At 33.0% G+C, this 20,238-nt stretch overlaps 1 protein-coding gene across 2 annotated transcripts in view; it reads right to left on the minus strand.

Annotated features, from left to right (window-relative positions):
• Nucleotides 1-447: 447 nt before the first annotated feature.
• LOC125253810 (latent-transforming growth factor beta-binding protein 4) overlaps nt 448-20,238 on the minus strand; it is a 71,500-nt gene continuing 51,709 nt past the window's right edge. For both annotated transcript variants that reach the window (XM_048167950.1, XM_048167949.1), the window contains 15 exons: nt 18,154-18,279; nt 17,862-17,987; nt 17,143-17,265; nt 15,198-15,329; nt 15,008-15,133; nt 11,387-11,530; nt 8,655-8,909; nt 7,620-7,691; nt 7,396-7,524; nt 7,158-7,301; nt 4,549-4,701; nt 4,139-4,418; nt 3,576-3,829; nt 1,336-1,485; nt 448-1,224 (listed from right to left, as the gene is read on the minus strand). In XM_048167950.1, coding sequence (XP_048023907.1) covers nt 1,088-1,224; nt 1,336-1,485; nt 3,576-3,829; nt 4,139-4,418; nt 4,549-4,701; nt 7,158-7,301; nt 7,396-7,524; nt 7,620-7,691; nt 8,655-8,909; nt 11,387-11,530; nt 15,008-15,133; nt 15,198-15,329; nt 17,143-17,265; nt 17,862-17,987; nt 18,154-18,279 — 2,351 coding nt within the window. In that variant the 3' untranslated portion in view covers nt 448-1,087. The remainder of the gene's footprint in view (nt 1,225-1,335; nt 1,486-3,575; nt 3,830-4,138; nt 4,419-4,548; nt 4,702-7,157; nt 7,302-7,395; nt 7,525-7,619; nt 7,692-8,654; nt 8,910-11,386; nt 11,531-15,007; nt 15,134-15,197; nt 15,330-17,142; nt 17,266-17,861; nt 17,988-18,153; nt 18,280-20,238) is intronic.

The following is a 20,238-nucleotide window of genomic DNA, read 5'->3' on the forward strand; positions in this document are numbered from 1 at the left end:
GCGGAGCTTTAACAGCTCAACAACAACAAAGCTGGAGAATCTCACGCAGCCAAATTGAGGATTGTCAGTAACGGTGTTCAGCTTTACATTGTTCAAACCGGAGTCGACACTGATGGAGAGACTCAGGAAGAAGTTACAACTTTTAGACGTTTCTGAATGGTTAGTGGATAAATTGATGTAGCTGCTGTGGAGTTGATTCAACTCATCCACTAGCATGTGCCGTCATGTTCATCTTTAATGTTGAATTGATCCTCGTTTGTGAAGCAGTCCGGCGTAAAATGACGGTTCGTTTGTTGTAGTCCTTAAAAAGCGATTTCTGTAAAAGAAAATATCTCTCTTTGCATTGAACTTGCAGAGTTGTTTATGCTCAAACAGCAACATTACACACTAACTAAAGTTAAAAAAGTGAAATCATAATCAAGGACCCTTTAAATGAGGAGACGGAAATCGGAATGTGTGCAAATATATTTTCAAACAGCTTCGTCAGAGAAGATATCAAAAACGTACATATAAAAATATGTAACAAACATCTGAGATGTCTTAAAACTGTACAATAGCAGTTGTGTAAAAACTCACAGAACTGCATTTCCCCCACAAATACAGTGCATTTTGTTATGTGACAGACGAAAGAAAACAGAAAAAGAGATTTTACAGTATCAAATAATAACATGGTGAGATTCTCAGACAGTTATATGACAAAAAAATGATTCATGTAAATATATTTATATATAGTATACATGGAGTTGCCTTCATTGGTATGGATATATAAATATGAACTCTGAGTAAAAAAGCTCTAGTTTATGTGATTTCGTGGATCTTTATGACAGACATTCAAGCTCATCTGGCCTGCGTTTCATTGAGTCCAAACAATGAAAAAGATCATGTACATTAAACATATCGTTTTTCTTTTTAGTACAACATCATTTAGTCTTGTGTGTGTGTGTGTAGTGTGTAAAGCTTCAGCATTAGACTTTTGGATAGGCACACAAGTATTGTAAATAAAGTCATAAAATAAACAATTTACAGCAATGTGGCGGAAAAAGTCTCTAAGTCTCTAAATTGTTGGAGTCCAGCTTTTACACTTTGATCAAGCATGGATGCAGTGGTTGGGTCTTCGGGACATGATGAAACCCCTGAGACACACACACCTGTACGAGCCCTCCGTGTTCACACAGCGAGCGTTGATGCAGTCGAGTGTGTCTTCCTCTTCACACTCATCCACATCTACAGTCAAACAAACACACAGCTGCATCGTTAATTGCTTCCACAAGTGGTGTGGGAGAATAAAACAGCTCTGTTTTTAATGCATCAGAGAGAAAAAAAGAGGAGCGATACCTATGCACGTCATGGTAGTGATGTCGAGCTGATAGCCGTCGTAACAGTCGCAGGTGTAACCTTCCTCGACGCGGATACAGCGGCCATTTTCACAACCATGGACAATGCCACACTCCTCTGAACTCAGACTCCCGTATGATTCGTATCTCCCTAAAACGCACACAAGAGTCACAGTTTCTTCTTTGCTCATATACTGAGATGTACAAGATGTTTCTTGTGCTTAATTATAGTGAATGTGCACTTGTAGTGTACTTCAAACCTTTGAAGTATATTTTTTTAAAAACTTTACTTGCAGATAATCATGTTTTTTAAAAAATGTTCTTTAAAATGTTTTAAAGAAGCGCACTTATTTTAATGTGTTGACTGACATACTTAAGTAGGGATGCACCGATATGAACTTTTTGGCCAATATCGATAACCGATAATTCTTTATATTTAAAAGCCAATAACCGATGTACTGGCCGATAAATCTAAATCCAATTTTTTTTTATAATTTTTGAGAGCCTGATTACAAAAACAAAAGTTTCACCATTAAAAGCCATGTCCTAAGCACTATTATGTAGCAATGACAGACATGTTGCACTTCACTGTATTTTCCTTTTTGAAGTGATTTCAATCATATTTCAAGCAATTCAAAACCATCATGGTGAATAGTGCACATCTGAAGTGCCTTGTCTGAAGGAAATAATCCATTATTTATTGGCTTTAATATATCGGCCAAATTTTCTTATTGGACATAACGATAACATTAAAAATTAACATATATCGGCCGATACCGATATGGTGGCCGATATATTGTGCATATATTTTTAAAAATGTACTGCAACTTTATCATTAATTAAAAATGAATTTAAATGCATGACATCCAAGGTTCAATAGAAACGACATTAAAGTTTATATTTAAATTTATCATGAATGCTTGCCAGTACATTCAGCAGTTTAATCATATTTCAAAGACAACTGAAGTAATTATTAAATTACATATAAATAGTCCTACTTAAGTGAGACAACTTCAGCTAATTGCATTTAAATATACATATAAAATTTTCTTTTTCATTTCATTGTAAATAAGATGCAGTTAAGTGTCAGTATACATTACATTCAGTTCACACTTAAGTATGTTGTTTTAAAGGTGCCCTAGAACCAGTTTTAACAAGATGTAATATAAGTCTAAGGTGTCCCCTAAACGTGTCTGTGAAGTTTCAGCTCAAAATAGCCCATAGATTTTTTTTTTTTATTAATTTTTTAACTGCCTATTTTGAGCCATAATTATATATGCACCGATTCAGTGCGTGGCCCCTTTAAATCTCGCGCTCCCCGTTCCCGAGCTCTCGACTGCCTTAACCAGCATAAACAAAGTTCACAGCTAATATAACCCTCAAAATGGATCTTTACAAAGTGTTCGTCATGCATGTTGCATGCATGCATCGATTCCTGTGAGTACAGTATTTATTTGGATGTTTACATTTGATTCTGAATGAGTTTGATAGTGCTCAGTGGCTAAAGCTAAAATTACACACTGTTGGAGAGATTTATAAAGAATGAAGTTTATGAATTATACAGACTGCAAGTGTTTAATAATGAAAATAGCGACAGTCTTGTCTCCGTGAATACAGTAAGAAACGATGGTAACTTTAACCACATTTAACAGTACATTAGCAACATGCTAACGAAACATTTAGAAAGACAATTTACAAATATCACTAAAAATATCATGATATCATGGATCATGTCAGTTATTATTGCTCCATCTGCCATTTTTCGCTGTTGTTCTTGCTTGCTTACCTAGTCTGATGATTCAGCTGTGCACATCCAGACGTTTTGCCCTTGTCTAATGCCTTGAACATGAGCTGGCATATGCAAATATTGGGGGCGTACATATTAATGACCCCGACTGTTACGTAACAGTCGGTGTTATGTTGAGATTCGCCTGTTCTTCGGAGGTCTTTTAAACAAATGAGATTTACATAAGAAGGAGGAAACAATGGTGTTTGAGACTCACTGTATGTCATTTCCATGAACTGAACTTATTCATCTATGCCAAGGTAAATTCAAATTTTCATTCGATGGCACCTTTAAAGTATATTTAAATACTCTTTTTTTCAAAGTATTCTAAAGTGTGCTTCTTTTTCAAGGATTAAATTGGTCTAAGTGGCCAAAAGCCCTACTAAAATCAACTAAATGTTTTGTTCAGCAGGGTGACGTCATTTCAATCACTAAACTTAATATTTCAAACTCACGCTCATAGACTCTTCGTGGTCCCTCCTGTCTGTCAGGAAACATTGGGAAGGGGGGCGGGGCTCTCCATGTCTCCCCTTCCTCACCCTCGCTGTACGGGGAGTTTTCCGGAAGGGGGGCCAAACTCAGCGGAAGCCCGTCTGGACGTGGCGGCAGGGGTCGTGCATCAAACGTCCGCTCACCGCGAGGATCCGGGATACCGAAGGGAGGGCCGGGAGCCGTTTCATAATCGTCCTCCTCGTAGTAACGACTTCCCCTGGAAATAAGTTGAGTAGAATTACACACAATTTGTCAAGATAACACTTGTAAAAAAGAGTGTTTATTATGGAAATAATATACTTTAAAAGAATATACTCAAGTGTGAACTGAATGTAATGTTTCTGCACACTTAATTGCATGCTAACTGCAAACTTAAATTTTATTGTATTATTATATTATAGTTTAATAATATATAAAATAATATATACTTTTAAGGTTTGAAGTACATTACACTATAAGTGCACATTCAGAACAATTAACCTTTCACAAGGGAAGGTTATTAGTATATTGTTCAAATGGCCCTCACCCTGTGGCTGGCTGCCTGTAGGGGGCGTCTGGGAGCCCGTATGAACTTGGCGGTCTTTCTCTCAGCCCTGACCTCCTTCCACCTGCTCCCACAGAGCTGTAGTCATCATAATCAGTTGGCATGTAGTCTGGGCGTCCCGGCTGGGATTCAGAGTACACAGGGGGGCCGTAAGGTGGGAGGTATCCTCCTCTCCCAGGTACAAGCCCCGGGCTGAAGCGCTCATAATAACGAGGAGAGTAAGGAGGAGGACCCAGCTCATTACACAGAGCCTCATAGGCCTCTAATCAGGAATCAAAAAGACACATGACTGAGTCAAACTGGGTGTGTGTTATCAGGGTTAGGCAAAATTCAGAATTAGAATTTAGTCAGTGTGTGTGTGTGTGTGTGTGTGTGTGTGTGTGTGTGTATACCTTCATCTCTGCGGGGGCAGAGGGCACACTGCAGACCCCAAGCCTCACCAAACATACAACAGCACTCAGTAAAGGTCAGATGAGTTCCTAACAAAGGACTCTGACACACCAGACTAGCCGTGACGTGACGCCAACAGAAGTTTAAGTTCTCATCTGAGAAAAGCATAGAAAGAAAGACAGCAGATATATTTATTAAAATGCTCTTAAAGTTGTCATTTAACACATTTTTTTTTCTTTGCATTCCTAAAGGGACAGTTTATCCAAAAATGAAAATTCTCATGTCGTTCCCAATTCAAAAGACTTTCATTCATCTTGGAAACACAAATTAAGTTATTTTTAAAGAAACAGAAGCTCATATTTGCATCACACAAGCATGTTTACGTTTCCGCAAGAACCAGTAAGGTTTAAAACAAATAAAAGTCAAGTCATATTGACGTGTGTGTGCTTTAAGGAAAACAGAGCATTAAAGGGGACCTATTATGCCCCATTTTACAAGATGTAAAATAAGTTTCTGATGTCCTCAGAGTGAGTATGTGAAGTTTTAGCTCAAAATACCCCACAGATAATTTTTTATAGCATGGTAAATTTGCCACTTTTTGTGGGTTGAGCAAAAACACGCTGTTTCAGTGAGTGCCCTTTAAATGCAAATGAGCTGCTGTGCTCTGCCTGAGAGGGCGGAGCTTCAAGAGCTGATTCTCCAGTGTCAGGAGTCAGTCAGGACGCACTATAATGTCAGAAACGGCGAATATATACTGCATGGAGATAGAACAGGTATAGTTTAGTTTAATTACAGTTATAACTTATATTGTCTTCTTCCACTATATTATTACAAGCCTGTTGTACTGGACCCCGTCCGAATGATGACCAGAACTTTACAGACGAGTTTTACGATGTTTATTGTACTTCACACGAAAGATGAAGCGTCCATTTTCACTCTAGAAAATCTCTGTAGCAAGTGCAAGTGTGCATTAAAATATTATCCATAAACTCTCTCTCTCTCCTCCCTTGTATTATCATCAACATACATAGCGAAGAACACAGAAACACTCGTTACAACTAACAGTAAACAAATATATAAAGACCTTATGCCTTTTCGGGTGGTGCTTAATGAACTGGTAAACTTTATATCCGTAAATCAACTCTGATGAACTGTAATAAAGTGCTCTCACCTTCATTACTGCCGTATCCAGTATCGCTCTGGAGACTGTAAGCTGGATCACGAACAGTTTACTGATCTATCCTTGAGTAACAACCTTTTTAGCATAACCTCTGTTTTGTATTGTCCCTTTGTATTGACATTCGTTCACAAAGCAATCCGGTGTGAAATGATTCGCGCATACATAAACAAATTTCGGAAGAGTTGAGGGAGCAATTTCTTCGAAAGCAAAATTAATCCACCTCGTCTTCAGCGGCTCAGATTTCGGGAGTAAAGGGAGAGAGCTATGAGGATTAATCCATCCAGCTACAGAACACCTAAAACGCCTGGGAGACATTCTCGTCAGTGCAGTAATGGCGGACTGTGTACAACTCGCCCAGGTCGGTTTTATGTTAAAACGTCAGTGTCTGTTAACATTTGTGGGCGGGTCCTGTTGCTAAAGTGACGTCACATTGCCAGGGATCTGGAAACAGCTTGTTCTGAGACACTGCTTATGATTTATGGGGATTAAAAAAAAAGGAGTGGTTGGATTTTTATTATTATAGGGTGGTTGTGTACACACACTGCCAACACATATTTACAGCCAAACACCATGCAAAAGTGAATTATGCATAATAGGTCCCATTTAATATAGAACGGTGATTAAACAGACCTGGAACTACCTGTGCATTTAACATTTTATTGCAAACCTTCCAGCCAATCAGAATCGAGTATTCAGACAGACCATGGTGTAATGAATGAATGAATCAACTCCACAGCAACTACATAAATTTATCCACTAACCATTCAGAAACATCCAGTTTCATTCTAAAAGTTGTAACTTCTTCCTGAGTCTCTCCATCAGTGTCGACTCCGGTTTGAACAATGTAAGGCTGAACACCGTTACTGACAATCCTCATTTTGGCTGCGTGAGATTCTCCAGCTTTGTTGTTATTGAGCTGTTAAAGCTCCGCCCTCTTCTGGAAAGGTGGCGGGAGCAGCAGCTCATTTGCATTTAAAGGGACACACACAAAAACGGCGTGTTTTTGCTCACACCCAAATAGGGGCAAATTTGACAAGCTATAATAAATGATCTGTGGGGTATTTTGAGCTGAAACTTCACAGACACATTCTGGAGACACCAGAGACTTATATTACATCTTATGTAAAGTGGTATTATAGGTTCCCTTAAATTTGTGTTTCCAAGATGAATGAGATTCTTATGTGTTTGGAACGACATGCGGGTTCATGTTTGGCTGAAAAATTCCTTTAGAATGAAACTGTTAACAAAGGCTATAATTTATATGAAAATATACAATACAAATGTATAGTAGTAAAATAAAATATAATTCCATTATCAAAAGGATAAAAATATATTTTTAATTAAAAATAGTCACAGAGCCAGCATCAAAGGCTAGTGGCTACTAAATTTTCTAAAGTTGGTGTTGAGTAGGTGTATTTTTGCATCTCTTACCCTCAGTGAGTTCACTTGTATTGACGCAGTTGCGCTGTGTGTCATCCAACACTAGAGGAGCCTCACACGTACAGTAAAACGCTCCCAGTGTATTTACACACAAGCCACCAGTACAGGTATCCTCACTGTGACATTCATCATTATCTGCAGAAACACAGAGACACAGAGTCACAACATCACTGTCTACTGATCTAGCATCTTACAATGAGTCGGTGTCCAGAGCGTTTCGAAGGCTGACCGATGCACTCCAGCAGATCCGTGTCGTAGTAGAATCCGCTGGGACAGTAACAGGCATAGCCGGGAATGTTGTTGACGCACACACCGCCTTTACACACCTCCGGATCAAACAGCTTACACTCATCCACATCTGTCCGGGGTCAAGCAGACAACCACACTCAGATTAGAAACAACAATACTGAGAGGCTTATGGGAAATTTTTGTCTGTCCATGCATTTGTTTTACCTTTGTAGCTGAATGCTCCCGTTTCCATGGTAACGTACCCTCTTCCGCTGGGACACAACGACTGGAATTCGGCTAAATGGAGAGTTATTGATGATGGGGAAAAAGAAGTGCGCTTAATTTTATTGAATGTGCACTTGTAGTGTACTTCAAATCTTAAAAGTATATTTAAAAAAAACTTTTTTTAAGGAAAAGATTCCAGGATTTTTCTCCATATAGTGGACTTCACTGGGGTTCAACGGGTTGAAGGTCCAAATGTCAGTTTTAGTGCAGCTTCAAAGAGCTCTACATGATCGCAGACGAGGAATAAGAGTCTTATCTAGAGAAAACATCGCTCATTTTATAAACAAAATAAAAAATTATATACTTTTTAACCACAAATGCTCGTCTTGCACTGATCTGTGATGCGCCACACATTACATAATCACGTTGGAAAGGTCACGCGTGATGTAGGCGGAAGTACCGCGGTAAAAACTCCATCTCATTTTCTCCTCCAACTTCAAAATCTTCTGACATCGTTGTTTTACCTTTTTTTGTAAATGCCGTTTGACTTAGTCTTTGAACGTTCGCTTTATAGACACTGGATCGGTACTTCAACCTACGTCACGGCATGAGCTTTCCAACATGATTATGTAATGCGTGGCGCATCACAGATCAGTGCAAGACGAGCATTTGTGGTTAAAAAGTATAACATTTTTAATTTTTTTTATAAAATGGCCGATGGTTTCTCTAGATAAGACTCTTATTCCTCGTCTGGGATCATGTAGAGCTCTTTGAAGCTGCACTGAAACTGACATTTGGACCTTCAATCCGTTGAACCCCAGTGAAGTCCACTATATGGAAAAAAATCCTGGAATGTTTTCCTCAAAAACCTTCATTTCTTTTCGACTGAAGAAGGAAGACAAACATCTTGGATGACATGGGGGTAAATTATCAGGAAATTTTAATTCTGAAGTCAACTAATCCTTAAAAAGTATGCTAAAGTGCACTTGTTTTTGATGAAGTCTTTCTCCAGTGTTAATGTGCGTGTGTGTTCACCTGTTCCAGCTTCGGGGCAGATGTCATATTGGCACAGGAGTCCCCAGCCCTGTCCGGCCGTACAGCAGCACTCCTGCAGCGTCGTGTTCTGAGACAAGATCTTGCACGAGTACGGCTCAGATACGCCGTAGTAACACTCTTTCATTTCTCCAGGACGAGTTTGCGGCAGAGAGCCAGACACCGACCCAGAGGACCCACCAGAAACACGGCCGGATGATGAAGAGGAAGCTCCGCCAGACGGGCTCGGTCGACCTGCTGTAAATCCACACACATCAGTCCTGAAGTACAATATATGATGTATCAATCAGGAAAAAATCTATTTTTCTTTGATCTTTTGAAATAAAGAATTCTGAGTTAATATTAGTAAATATCAATAAACTTTCAGAACTCAAGAATGCAGTGGAAAAACAAAAACCCCTTCAAGATGAACCAAGAGAAATTGTTATTTTAAAAATCTCTGATAAATAAGAAGTGTGCTTAATTGTATTGAATGTACACTTGTAGTGTACTTCATATCTTACAAGTTTATTAAAAAACCTGTACTTGCAGATAATATAATATTAATGAAAATGAAGGCCACTTAAGTGCACTTAAAAGGAGCACACTTTCATGGCACTTAAGTACACTTTTAAAAAGTGCACTTCGTAATAATGTCTAAGTACATTTAAACTATTAAGTATTAACATTTTGGTCATGCTTTAAAGTAGTACACTTATTTTGATGTGTTGAATAACATACTAAAGCACATGTAAATTACTTGATTATAATTTTAACTGTAGTGTGTTTTTTCATATTACATTTAAAGTTAATATATTTTAAAAGTACCGAATAGCAAATTCATCATTACAAATGTTTAGTTTATCATAAATTCTAGTCAGTACATTCAGCAGTTACACTTTAACTATGTTTCAAAGACAATAGAAATAATTATGAAATAACATATAAAGATGTACTGAAGTACTTAAGTGGACTTAAGCGTTCTTAAGTTTAACTAATTGAATTTTAAAAAGTTTAAACGACAATTTGATTACAATTAACATTTTTGCAATGAAGTATATGTAAAATAAAAAGTACTATTGGTAACACTTTACTTGAAGGGGTGTGCATAAGACTGACATGACACCTTCATAATCATGACATGACACGTGTCATGAATATGAAGGAGGTTTTATGAATGTTTATGACAACTGTCATTAAGTGTCATTCGCTCAATTATGTCATTTTTAATGCAAAGATGACATTGTTTGAGATGTCAGTGTTATGACAACTTGACATAAACCAACACATCATAACCTGTCAGTGTCTTTGTCATGACAACTTGACATCATTTAGCTTTATGGGTTAAAATTGCATTAAACTGTCATGCGGTTGGTTTTGACATGAGGTCATTATAATAGTGTCATAAATATGTATCTTGAGCTCAAGTACAGTGGTACAAATTGAACTTGTCATTAAAATGTCATTAAGTGACAATACTCTGACAAATAATTTTATAACAGCGTCATGACTATTTTTCATTTCATGTTTTTTTTTTTTTTTTTTTTTTTTTTTAAAGTTTCCTCCAACAGAAGGTCAGATAATAGACTATTTCAAATTTCATAAAAAAAGATGACACTGTTATAAAATAATGGTAACACTTTATTTTAGGGTCTTTTAACTAGTTGCTTATTACTATTAGCATTCATATGGCTAAAATATTGGCTATTTATTAGTACTTATAAAGCACATATTAATGCCTTATTCTGCATGATCTTATTCTACATTCTTAATCCTACCCAATACCTAAACCTAACAATTAACTATAATAAGCAGTAAATTAAGAGTTTATTGAGGGAAAAGTCATAGTTAATCGTTTATATATGTGTTCCCTATACTGAAGTGTTACCAAAATAATGTAATGTAATGTTAACCCATAAAGCTAAGTAGTTTTTTTAAGTTTGATAATTAATCTGCTATGTCATGTTTATGACAGGTTATGATGTTTTGCTAATGTCAAGTTGTCATGACAAAGACACTGACAGGTTATGATGTGTTGGTTTATGTCAAGTTGTCATAACAAAGACATCTCAAACAATGTCATCTTTGCATTAAAAATGACATAATTGAGCGAATGACACTTAATGACAGTTGTCATAAACATTCATAAAACCTCCTTCATATTCATGACACGTGTCATGTCAAGATTATGAAGTTGTCATGTCAGTCTTATGCACACCCCTTCAAGTAAAGTGTTACCGTACTATTTTTAAAAGTGTTTTAAATTGTCCTTATTTTTTCACAAGGGATAATACTCTTTCAATAACAAAAGGAAAAGTATAATCTAACTAAAAGTTGATTATTTACTCAATATTTGCATGCAGATCTCTTTGCATTATGAGAATCATTATTTGTATAACACAGAATTGCTGCCCATGTAGAGTGTTACAAATTGATCACTCATAAGGTTGTTTCCTATGTAGGCAGCAGAATTCAAGCAGCTGACTAGTTTTTGGAACAGAGCCATTGTGTTTGTTTTTATATTGGTTGGTTTGTATGGTTTTATTATGTACATGCTTTGTAAAGCACATTTATGGCAGCAATATAAAGTAAACTTATTAATACTGTTATTATTTTTACCATTATTATTATTATTAGCAGGTGTTCTAGTATTGCCAGTAGAGGGCAGCACTGAAGCAGAAATACTATGTTCCTGCTTGAGGTACAGTAGAGTTGTGTGTGAGTTTGTGTGTTACCTGCGCTCTCTCTGTTCACACACTGCCTTGTGAGCGGGTCAAATTCCTCCTGTCCATTCTCACACTCACACGTGAACGATCCCTCAACATTCCAGCATTGTGCAGATCCGCAAACACCCTGCATCGTCTCACACTCATTTATGTCTGTGTAGAAATAGACACAGAGCGGTTTAATAGAGGGGAACAAAACAGTTTCTACTAATAAACTAAACTTTCCGATTGTGAAAAAGAAGTGCACTTAATTGTATTGAATGTGCACTTGTAGTGTACATTAAATCTTAGAGGTACTTGCAGATAATATGATATTAAAGGGATAGTTCACATTGTGTTCAACAGAAGAAAGAATCTCATACAGGTTTGGAACAACTTGATTTAAGTGTACTTTCATGAATACATTTCTTAACACACTTAAGTACACTTTGTAATAATGTAAAATTAAAAGTTTTACTTTAGAGGACATTTTAAATTATTATGTTTTAATAGTCTTTTGTCATATTTTAAAAAAGTACACTTCAATGTGTTGACTAACATACTAAAGCACATGTAAAGTACTTGATTAAAATCTTAATTACATTTAATGTTAATATATTTTAAATGTTCTAAATTATACATTTGTGATTACAAATACATTTAAATACATGACAAGTTTCAATAGAAATTACATTAAAGTATATTTTAGAAATTACATATAAAGATGTACTGAAGTCCTACTTAAGTGGGTCACTTAAGCACTCTAAAGTTCAACTAATTGCATTTAATATAAACAGAAACTATAAACTTGAATTTAATAACGTTAATAACATGCGATTAAGTGTCCGAGTTCACACTTAAGTATATTATTTTAAAGTGTATTATTTCTGTAACAAGTTCTCCTTTTAAAAGTGTACTAAAGGTTACTTCTTTTCACAAAGGTAAACTCTTGTAGGACTTAAGCAGGTAAAAAAAGCACTCCTAAGTTATTAATTAACTAAGTAACTAATTGCATTTAATATAAATTTAAACTATAATACATTTTCATTTAACTGGAAAAAACATGCAATTAAGTATCCGAAAACATTACATTCAGTTCACACTTAAGTATATTATTTTAAAGTATATTATTTCTGTAAAAAGTGCTCTTTTAAAAAGTGTGCTTAAGTAAGTATATTATTTTAAAGTATATTATTTCCGTAAGAAGTATGCTTAAGTGTATTTCTTTTACACAAGGGTAAACTCTTTTAGGACTTAAGCACTCTTACGTTTAACTAATTGCATTTAATATAAATTTGAACTATAATACATTTTCATTTAACCGTAAATAACATGCATTCAAGTGTCTGGAAACATTACATTCAGTTCACACTTAAGTATATTATTTTAAAGTGTATTATTTCCATAGTAAGTGCTGTTTTTAAAAGTGTGCTAAAGTGCATTTCTTTTTCACAAGGGTAAACTCTTTTAGGACTTAAGCCCTACTTAAGCACTCTTATGTTTAATTAATTGCATTTAATATAAATTTGAACTATAATACATTTTCATTTAACTGTAAATAACATGCATTCAAGTGTCCGAAAACATTACATTCAGTTCACACTTAAGTATATTATTTTAAAGTATATTATTTCTGTAAAAAGTGCTCTTATGTCTAACAAAACGTTGAAATGTCAGGTTTTAAATCGAGCAAGTCAAATCGAAAACAAACATTCTGTGTTTATGTAATCTGTATGAAAAGAGAGCCATGTCAGAAGTCCGTGATTCAGCTCATTACCCACTAATGCGGCCACGCCCACGGAGCCAGCGCTATTCACAGGCAAATTCAGAGACAACACATGCATTCATCATCTCAATCGTGTATTTATTGCCTTGAAAATTGTTTATCTGGATGAAAAAGCCATGGTTAGCGATCTCTGGAAGACATTCAGTAAATTCCTGTTTGTTTTCTTCTATTGATAAGTTTTAAGTGAGTTTTTGTTTCTTTAGCGCCCTCCGGCTGTAGTATGAATTGGTAAACACCAGCGCTCATAGAGATAACAATGAATATTAAATAAAAAATAACTCCTCTGTATAGAAAATTGACATAAACATATGAGAATCCTATATTTCTCCAAATGTGCATGCTTTTAAACTAAAAGCCTATATTCAGACTCTTTGCATCACAGAAATACATTATATTTTAAAGTATAATATAAAACCATTATTTTATATTGTAATAAAATTTTTCTGTATGTTTCATATACCATGATGAGCTTGAGACATCACAGAAGTTTTTTTTCACAGCCTACCTGACTGAAATGCCTCATTAATATGCAAGTCTTTTCAGGTCATTACTATTCAATTCTTTTGTCTTCACAGGTGAGAATGAGCCATTATTCATGGAGATTCACGCCTCCTCGCATACCGTGTTTCTTGGCAAAAAGTGTCTTACAAAAACTAAATCAGTATATTGTTATAAATGAAAGAGTAGTCAGCATAATTTTTACATAATTTTGAAGCAAAAACTCTAGTCTACAACCTTCAATACCCAAAAGTCTTGTGAACACAGATTTAATATACTTTTATTGGCCTTATATCAGTGACTTAAGTTTTTTGTTTTTTCAGTAACCACGCATAAATGTTATTCCTTCAAAAACACAAACATGTACACACATGTTCCTCACATATTATGGTAGCCTAGTTTGTGCTGAATACAGTGTAATGGCACTTGTGTCATTAATATGTTTATGAACAACTGAAAAAAGCACAAATGTCAGGGCATGTCAAAACTTCTCCAGGCCCCAAATCAGCCTCAGACTCCAGAGGGTTAAAAAGTGTGCTTAAGTAAGTATATTATTTTAAAGTATAATATTTCCGTAAGAAGTACTCTTTATAAAAGTATGCTAAAGTGTACTTCTTTTACACAAAGGTAAACTCTTTTAGGACTTAAGCACTCTTACGTTTAACTAATTGCATTTAATATAAATTTTAACTATAATACATTTTCATTTAACCGTAAATAACATGCATTCAAGTGTCTGGAAACATTACATTCAGTTCACACTTAAGTATATTATTTTAAAGTGTATTATTTCCATAGCTAGTGCTGTTTTTAAAAGTGTGCCAAAGTGTATTTCTTTTTCACAAAGGTAAACTCTTTTAGGACTTAAGCACTCTTACGTTTAACTAATTGCATTTAATATAAATTTTAACTATAATACATTTTCATTTAACCGTAAATAACATGCAATTAAGTATCCGAAAACGTTACATTAAGTTCACACTTAAGTATATTATTTTAAAGTATATTATTTCTGTAAAAAGTGCTCTTTTAAAAAGTGTGCTTAAGTAAGTATATTATTTTAAAGTATATTATTTCCGTAAGAAGTACTCTTTATAAAAGTGTGCTAAAGTGTACTTCTTTTACACAAGGGTAAACTCTTTTAGGACTTAAGCACTCTTACGTTTAACTAATTGCATTTAATATAAATTTGAACTATAATACATTTTCATTTAACCGTAAATAACATGCATTCAAGTGTCTGGAAACATTACATTCAGTTCACATCTAAGTATATTATTTTAAAGTATATAATTTCCCTAATAAGTACTCTTATATAAGTATGCTAAAGTGCACTTCTTTTTCACAAGGGTTCTGCAGACACTCACCCACACACATCTGTCCATCGCCTGTGGACTCGTATCCCTGGTCGCACAAACACTGATACGTGCCAATCAGATTCTGGCAGAAGGCGTGGAGTCCACACACCGTCTCATTGGCACACTCGTTGATGTCTGCGAGAGAGACTGCTGTCATTCTGTGTCTTGTTATGTTTTGAGTGATTTGTGTAACACTTACCCACACACTCTCCTGTGGCTGTGATGTGGTATCCAGGCTCGCAGGACGCCACACAGCGGAAAGAGCCAATGGTGTTCTCACAGCGCTGCGATCCACACACGACCGCCTCTGAGTCCAAACACTCGTTCACATCTGCAGGAGGAAACGGCTTCAGCTGAGTTCTGCCCTACATACACACTCATCCATGTGTGATGTCATTGCTTGTGACAGACTGAGACTTCTGCAGTTTTTGTGCTCTCCGTATGGGTGCTTTTTCTATTAACATCACATTTTAATCACAAATAAAGCTTGAAACGATCTAAAAACAATCGTTCTAGTTATAAAGTCAGAAGTGTGTGATATAAACTCTTAATTGCGAGTTGTAAGGTTATAAAAAGTGTGACAACAAAAGTGAGAATCAAATTAGTTCTACACACAAGAGCATTTTAAAGGACAATAACCAGACAAATGTCTTAAATCATCATTTTCAATAATTCAACGGTCCATCGTCAATTATTCCTTATATATTTTATTACATGTCACGCAGAAGAACAAATCAATATTGTGATCACAAGTAAATCATTAATTTCCATGTTTTCTTTAAATCATGGCTGCATTGTGCTAATTCTTTCCCTAATTTCAATTTAGTTAAATTGTGGCAATATCTTGTTATTTATTATATAAATTATTATTATAATTTAATATATATATATATAATTTATTATTATTAAATAATAATTGATTCCTCACTTTAAATTGGAAACCTAATTATAAAATAATAATTATATATAATAATAATTTTATATAATAATAATAATTATATATATATATATATAAATAATTTATTTTTATAATTAGGTTTCCAATTTAAAGTGAGGGATCAAATTTGTACAACGTTGCCATGATTTAAGTACATTGTAAAATGAGGAAACAAATTCCCTATCTTATTTTTTATCTATCTTGACCAGGGCTTCATATTTTTTATTTTATTTATTTATTTATTTATTTTAATATTTTATTTTATTTTATTTTATTTTATTTTTTAATATTTTTATTTTATTATTTATTTATTTATTTATTTATTTTAAACATCATTTCATTATTTTATTATTTTATTAATTTTATTTGTATTATTATTTTATTTTATTATTGTATTTTTTAAATATTTTATTACTTTATTTTTTTATGTATTTTTAATTGTATTTATTTATTTTAAATTATTTCATTATTTTATTTTATTTTAATTATTTGTTTAGATTTTTTATTATTATTTTATTATTTTATTTTTTAAATGTATTACTTTATTTTTTATTTTATTTTATTTTTTAATATTTTATTACTTTATTTTTATTTTATTATTTATTTATTTATTTTAAAAATGATTTCATTATTTTATTAATTTTATTTTTATTATTATTTTATTTTATTATTTTATTTTTTAAATGTATTACTTTATTATTTTATTTTATTTTTTTAATTATTTCATTTTAATATTTAAGTACTTCATTTTTATTTTTTATTTAATTGTATTTTATTTTTTATTTATTATTATTATTTTATTATTTTATTTTTTAAATATTTTATTACTTTATTTATTTTTTTATTTAACTTTATTTATTTTATTTCTTTCTTTTTTAATTTTTTTAGAATTTATTTTATTTTATCTTATTCAAAGGATCATTGTCCCCAATACTGTTGTCATTGTCAAAAAACACAATAGTTTAACAACCAGAAATATGATTAATTTTACTTCATAATCAGATAGCAATTTTATTAAATGTCATTTGTTGTCCAATCAATTAAGGAAGTACAATTAAAACAGAATTGTATTCAAAGAGCAGTTACATGGCATTTATTTTTAGTATGAATTACCAATAAAGATGTTGTGATACAAGTAACATTCAGATGTAAGTGTGTGTGTGTTGCTGGTGTATGTTTGTGATTGAGAGTGCGTGTGAGTTTTTACCCAGGCAGGCTGTTCTCTCTGGGTTGGTGGTGAAGCCGGTCTGGCAGTGGCACAGGAACGATCCCTCAGTGTTGCTGCAGCGGCCGTCCTGGCAAACTCCCTCTTGAGTGCACTCGTCCACATCTGGTAACACACATGCACACAGACCACATGACATCATCGCAAGCAGAAGCCATCAGTAATGCTCAGACTCAAAACACTTGTACTCCTGACAGTGTCTCTCAGCCCTGAACGACACGGACTGAGCTGGAGTTACATGAACATGAAGACCAAATGTGATATAATGTAGATTATATGATGCCAAACACAATTAGGAACCTTTAAAATAGCATAACAGAGGCAATTAAAACTATGTGCTCTTCAATGACAAAATGATGCAATACATACAATAACTGATATCAGTGTGCAGATGGTTTCCTTTATGACATTATCTGCGTAATTATCCTGCATCTTGATTATATCTAATAGGGTGTGTGGTTGACATGTCGAAAGGAGACATGTTTACTTCAGGCTTTTGAGTAATGCAGTTATGTGAATCGTTTCATCCAAGAATTAAAACATTTGAGAGATTTTCTTTTAAAACAAACCCCTAATGACAACTGAAGAATTCAGAAAACAATCCAAATCCAAGGTCGGTAAGAAAAGCACTCGTCACGCTATAGATTTTATATGTACAATGGCAGCTTGATGTTGGCTATATATCATGTCTGGTGTCATACCTTGGCAGGACGTCCCGTTAACGGTGCTCTTGTAGCCTAGCGCGCAAACGCACTTAAACGAGCCTTCTGTGTTCATACACTCTCCGCGCGGGAAGCAGAAATCTCCTTCCAGACACTCGTTAATGTCTGCGCCAGACGGATGACAGAATGCCATAGTGGGAGAAATTAGTTAAAAACAAACTCATATTTGAAAGCAGCTTATTCTGAGAGAGTATGAAGTGTGCGGTCAGTGGTTTCTAACTTTGAACTGAATGAGAATTTAATGTAATATTTTTGGTGAATTCTGACTGACCTCGACACTGGCGCCGCGGACCAGCTGCTCTGTATCCTGGTAAGCAGTCGCAGCGATACGACCCGTCCGTGTTCACACACGCGCTCTGCGGCCCACACATGTGAGGACTCTCACATTCGTCAATGTCTGGAGGGAAAACAAACAGGAAGGGCTGGTTGTGATGATGCAGAACTATAAAAACTGTGCATGTTCAATTAAACAGAAACTGGGCTTAGTCTGCCATGCTAAACATCATATTATACTTTATCCCTTTATTTTCTTCCTTGTTAGCCTCATTATTGTGTCAATCAAGGTTTTTGCAAGAATTTATTTTTATTGACCATTTAAACCATCTTCTTTGACCCTCTGGATTAAACAGGCTGCTTTTTGCCACCGTCTTTAAGACATTTTGGAGGATTGGAGGATTTTGAGTGCCATAGTAATAAACAAATGTTTCACTGAAAGTGTCAAATGAAAAAAAAAAAAAGTGTGAATAAAATTTTTGGTTTAAATAAATAATGAAATGTGTTAATAAAATGAATAAATATATGTTTAAAAAAAAAAAAAAAAAAATCATGAAATGTGTCATTAACCACAAATAAATGTTTTGGAAAAAAAAAAAAAATAAATCAAGTCAATAAAATGAATAAATGTTTTTTTTTTTTTTTTTCAAATCAAGAAATGTCAATAAAATAAATGAATGTTTAAGAAATAAATAATGAAATTTTAAAAAATAAATACATCATGAAATGTGCCAGTAACAACAAATAAATGTTTAAAAAAATTAATGATGAAATGTGTCAATAAATAAATCATGAAATGTCAATAAAATAAATGAACGTTTAATAAATAAATAATGAAATGTGTCAATAAAATGAATAAATATGTTTATTTTCTTTAAAACAATTGAGATGTCAATAAAATAAATGTTTTAAATAAATCATGAAATGTGACAAAATAAATAAATATATGTTTAAAAAAAAAAAAAAATATCATGAAATGTGTCATTAACCACAAATAAATGTTTTGAAAAAAAAAAAAAAATAAATCAGGTCAATAAAATGAATAAATGTTTTTTTTTTTTTTTTCTTTCAAATCAAGAAATGTCAATAAAATAAATGAATGTTTAATAAATAAATAATGAAATTTTAAAAAATAAATACATCATGAAATGTGCCAGTAACAACAAATAAATGTTTAAAAAAATTAATGATGAAATGTGTCAATAAATAAATCATGAAATGTCAATAAAATAAATGAACGTTTAATAAATAAATAATGAAATGTGTCAATAAAATGAATAAATATGTTTATTTTCTTTAAAACAATTGAGATGTCAATAAAATAAATGTTTTAAATAATCATGAAATGTGACAAAATAAATAAATATATGTTTAAAAAATAAATAAATCATGAGTCAATAAAATAATTAAATATGTTTTAAAAAATAAATACATCATGAAATGTGCCAGTAACAACAAATAAATGTTTAAAAAAATGAATGATGAAATGTGTCAATAAAATAAATAAATGTTTATTTTAAAGAAATCACAAAATGTGTCAATCAATGTTTTAAATAAATGATGAAATCTCAATAAAATAAATCACGAAATGTGTCAACAAAATGAATAATGTTCATTTGTTTTTTTTTAAAATAACGAAATGTCAATAAAAGAAATGTTTTAAATAAATCATGAAATGTGTCAATAAAATAAATAAATATATGTTTAAAAAATAAATACATCATGAAATGTGTCAGCAACCACAAAAAAATATGAAATGTCAATACATTTGTTTTAAATAAATTATATAAATATGTTTTTTAAATAAAATCATATCAATGAATCAATCATGAAATGTCTCAATAAATACTGTAATAGTGTTTTTTATTTAATATGTTTTATTATTTATTTTTTACTGAAACATTTCATGGTTTAATTATTTATTAACTCATTTTATTTATTTATTTATTGAAAATATATTTATTATTTTTATTGACATTTCATGATTTATTTTTATTTAAATATTTTTAAATTACTTATCAAAATAGATTTTTTATGTCATTTTTTAAGCTAGTTTGTTTCTGTAGTCTGCATATAATTTTAT

Source organism: Megalobrama amblycephala, linkage group LG19 (assembly GCF_018812025.1).
Source record: "Megalobrama amblycephala isolate DHTTF-2021 linkage group LG19, ASM1881202v1, whole genome shotgun sequence".
NCBI lineage: Eukaryota > Metazoa > Chordata > Actinopteri > Cypriniformes > Xenocyprididae > Megalobrama > Megalobrama amblycephala.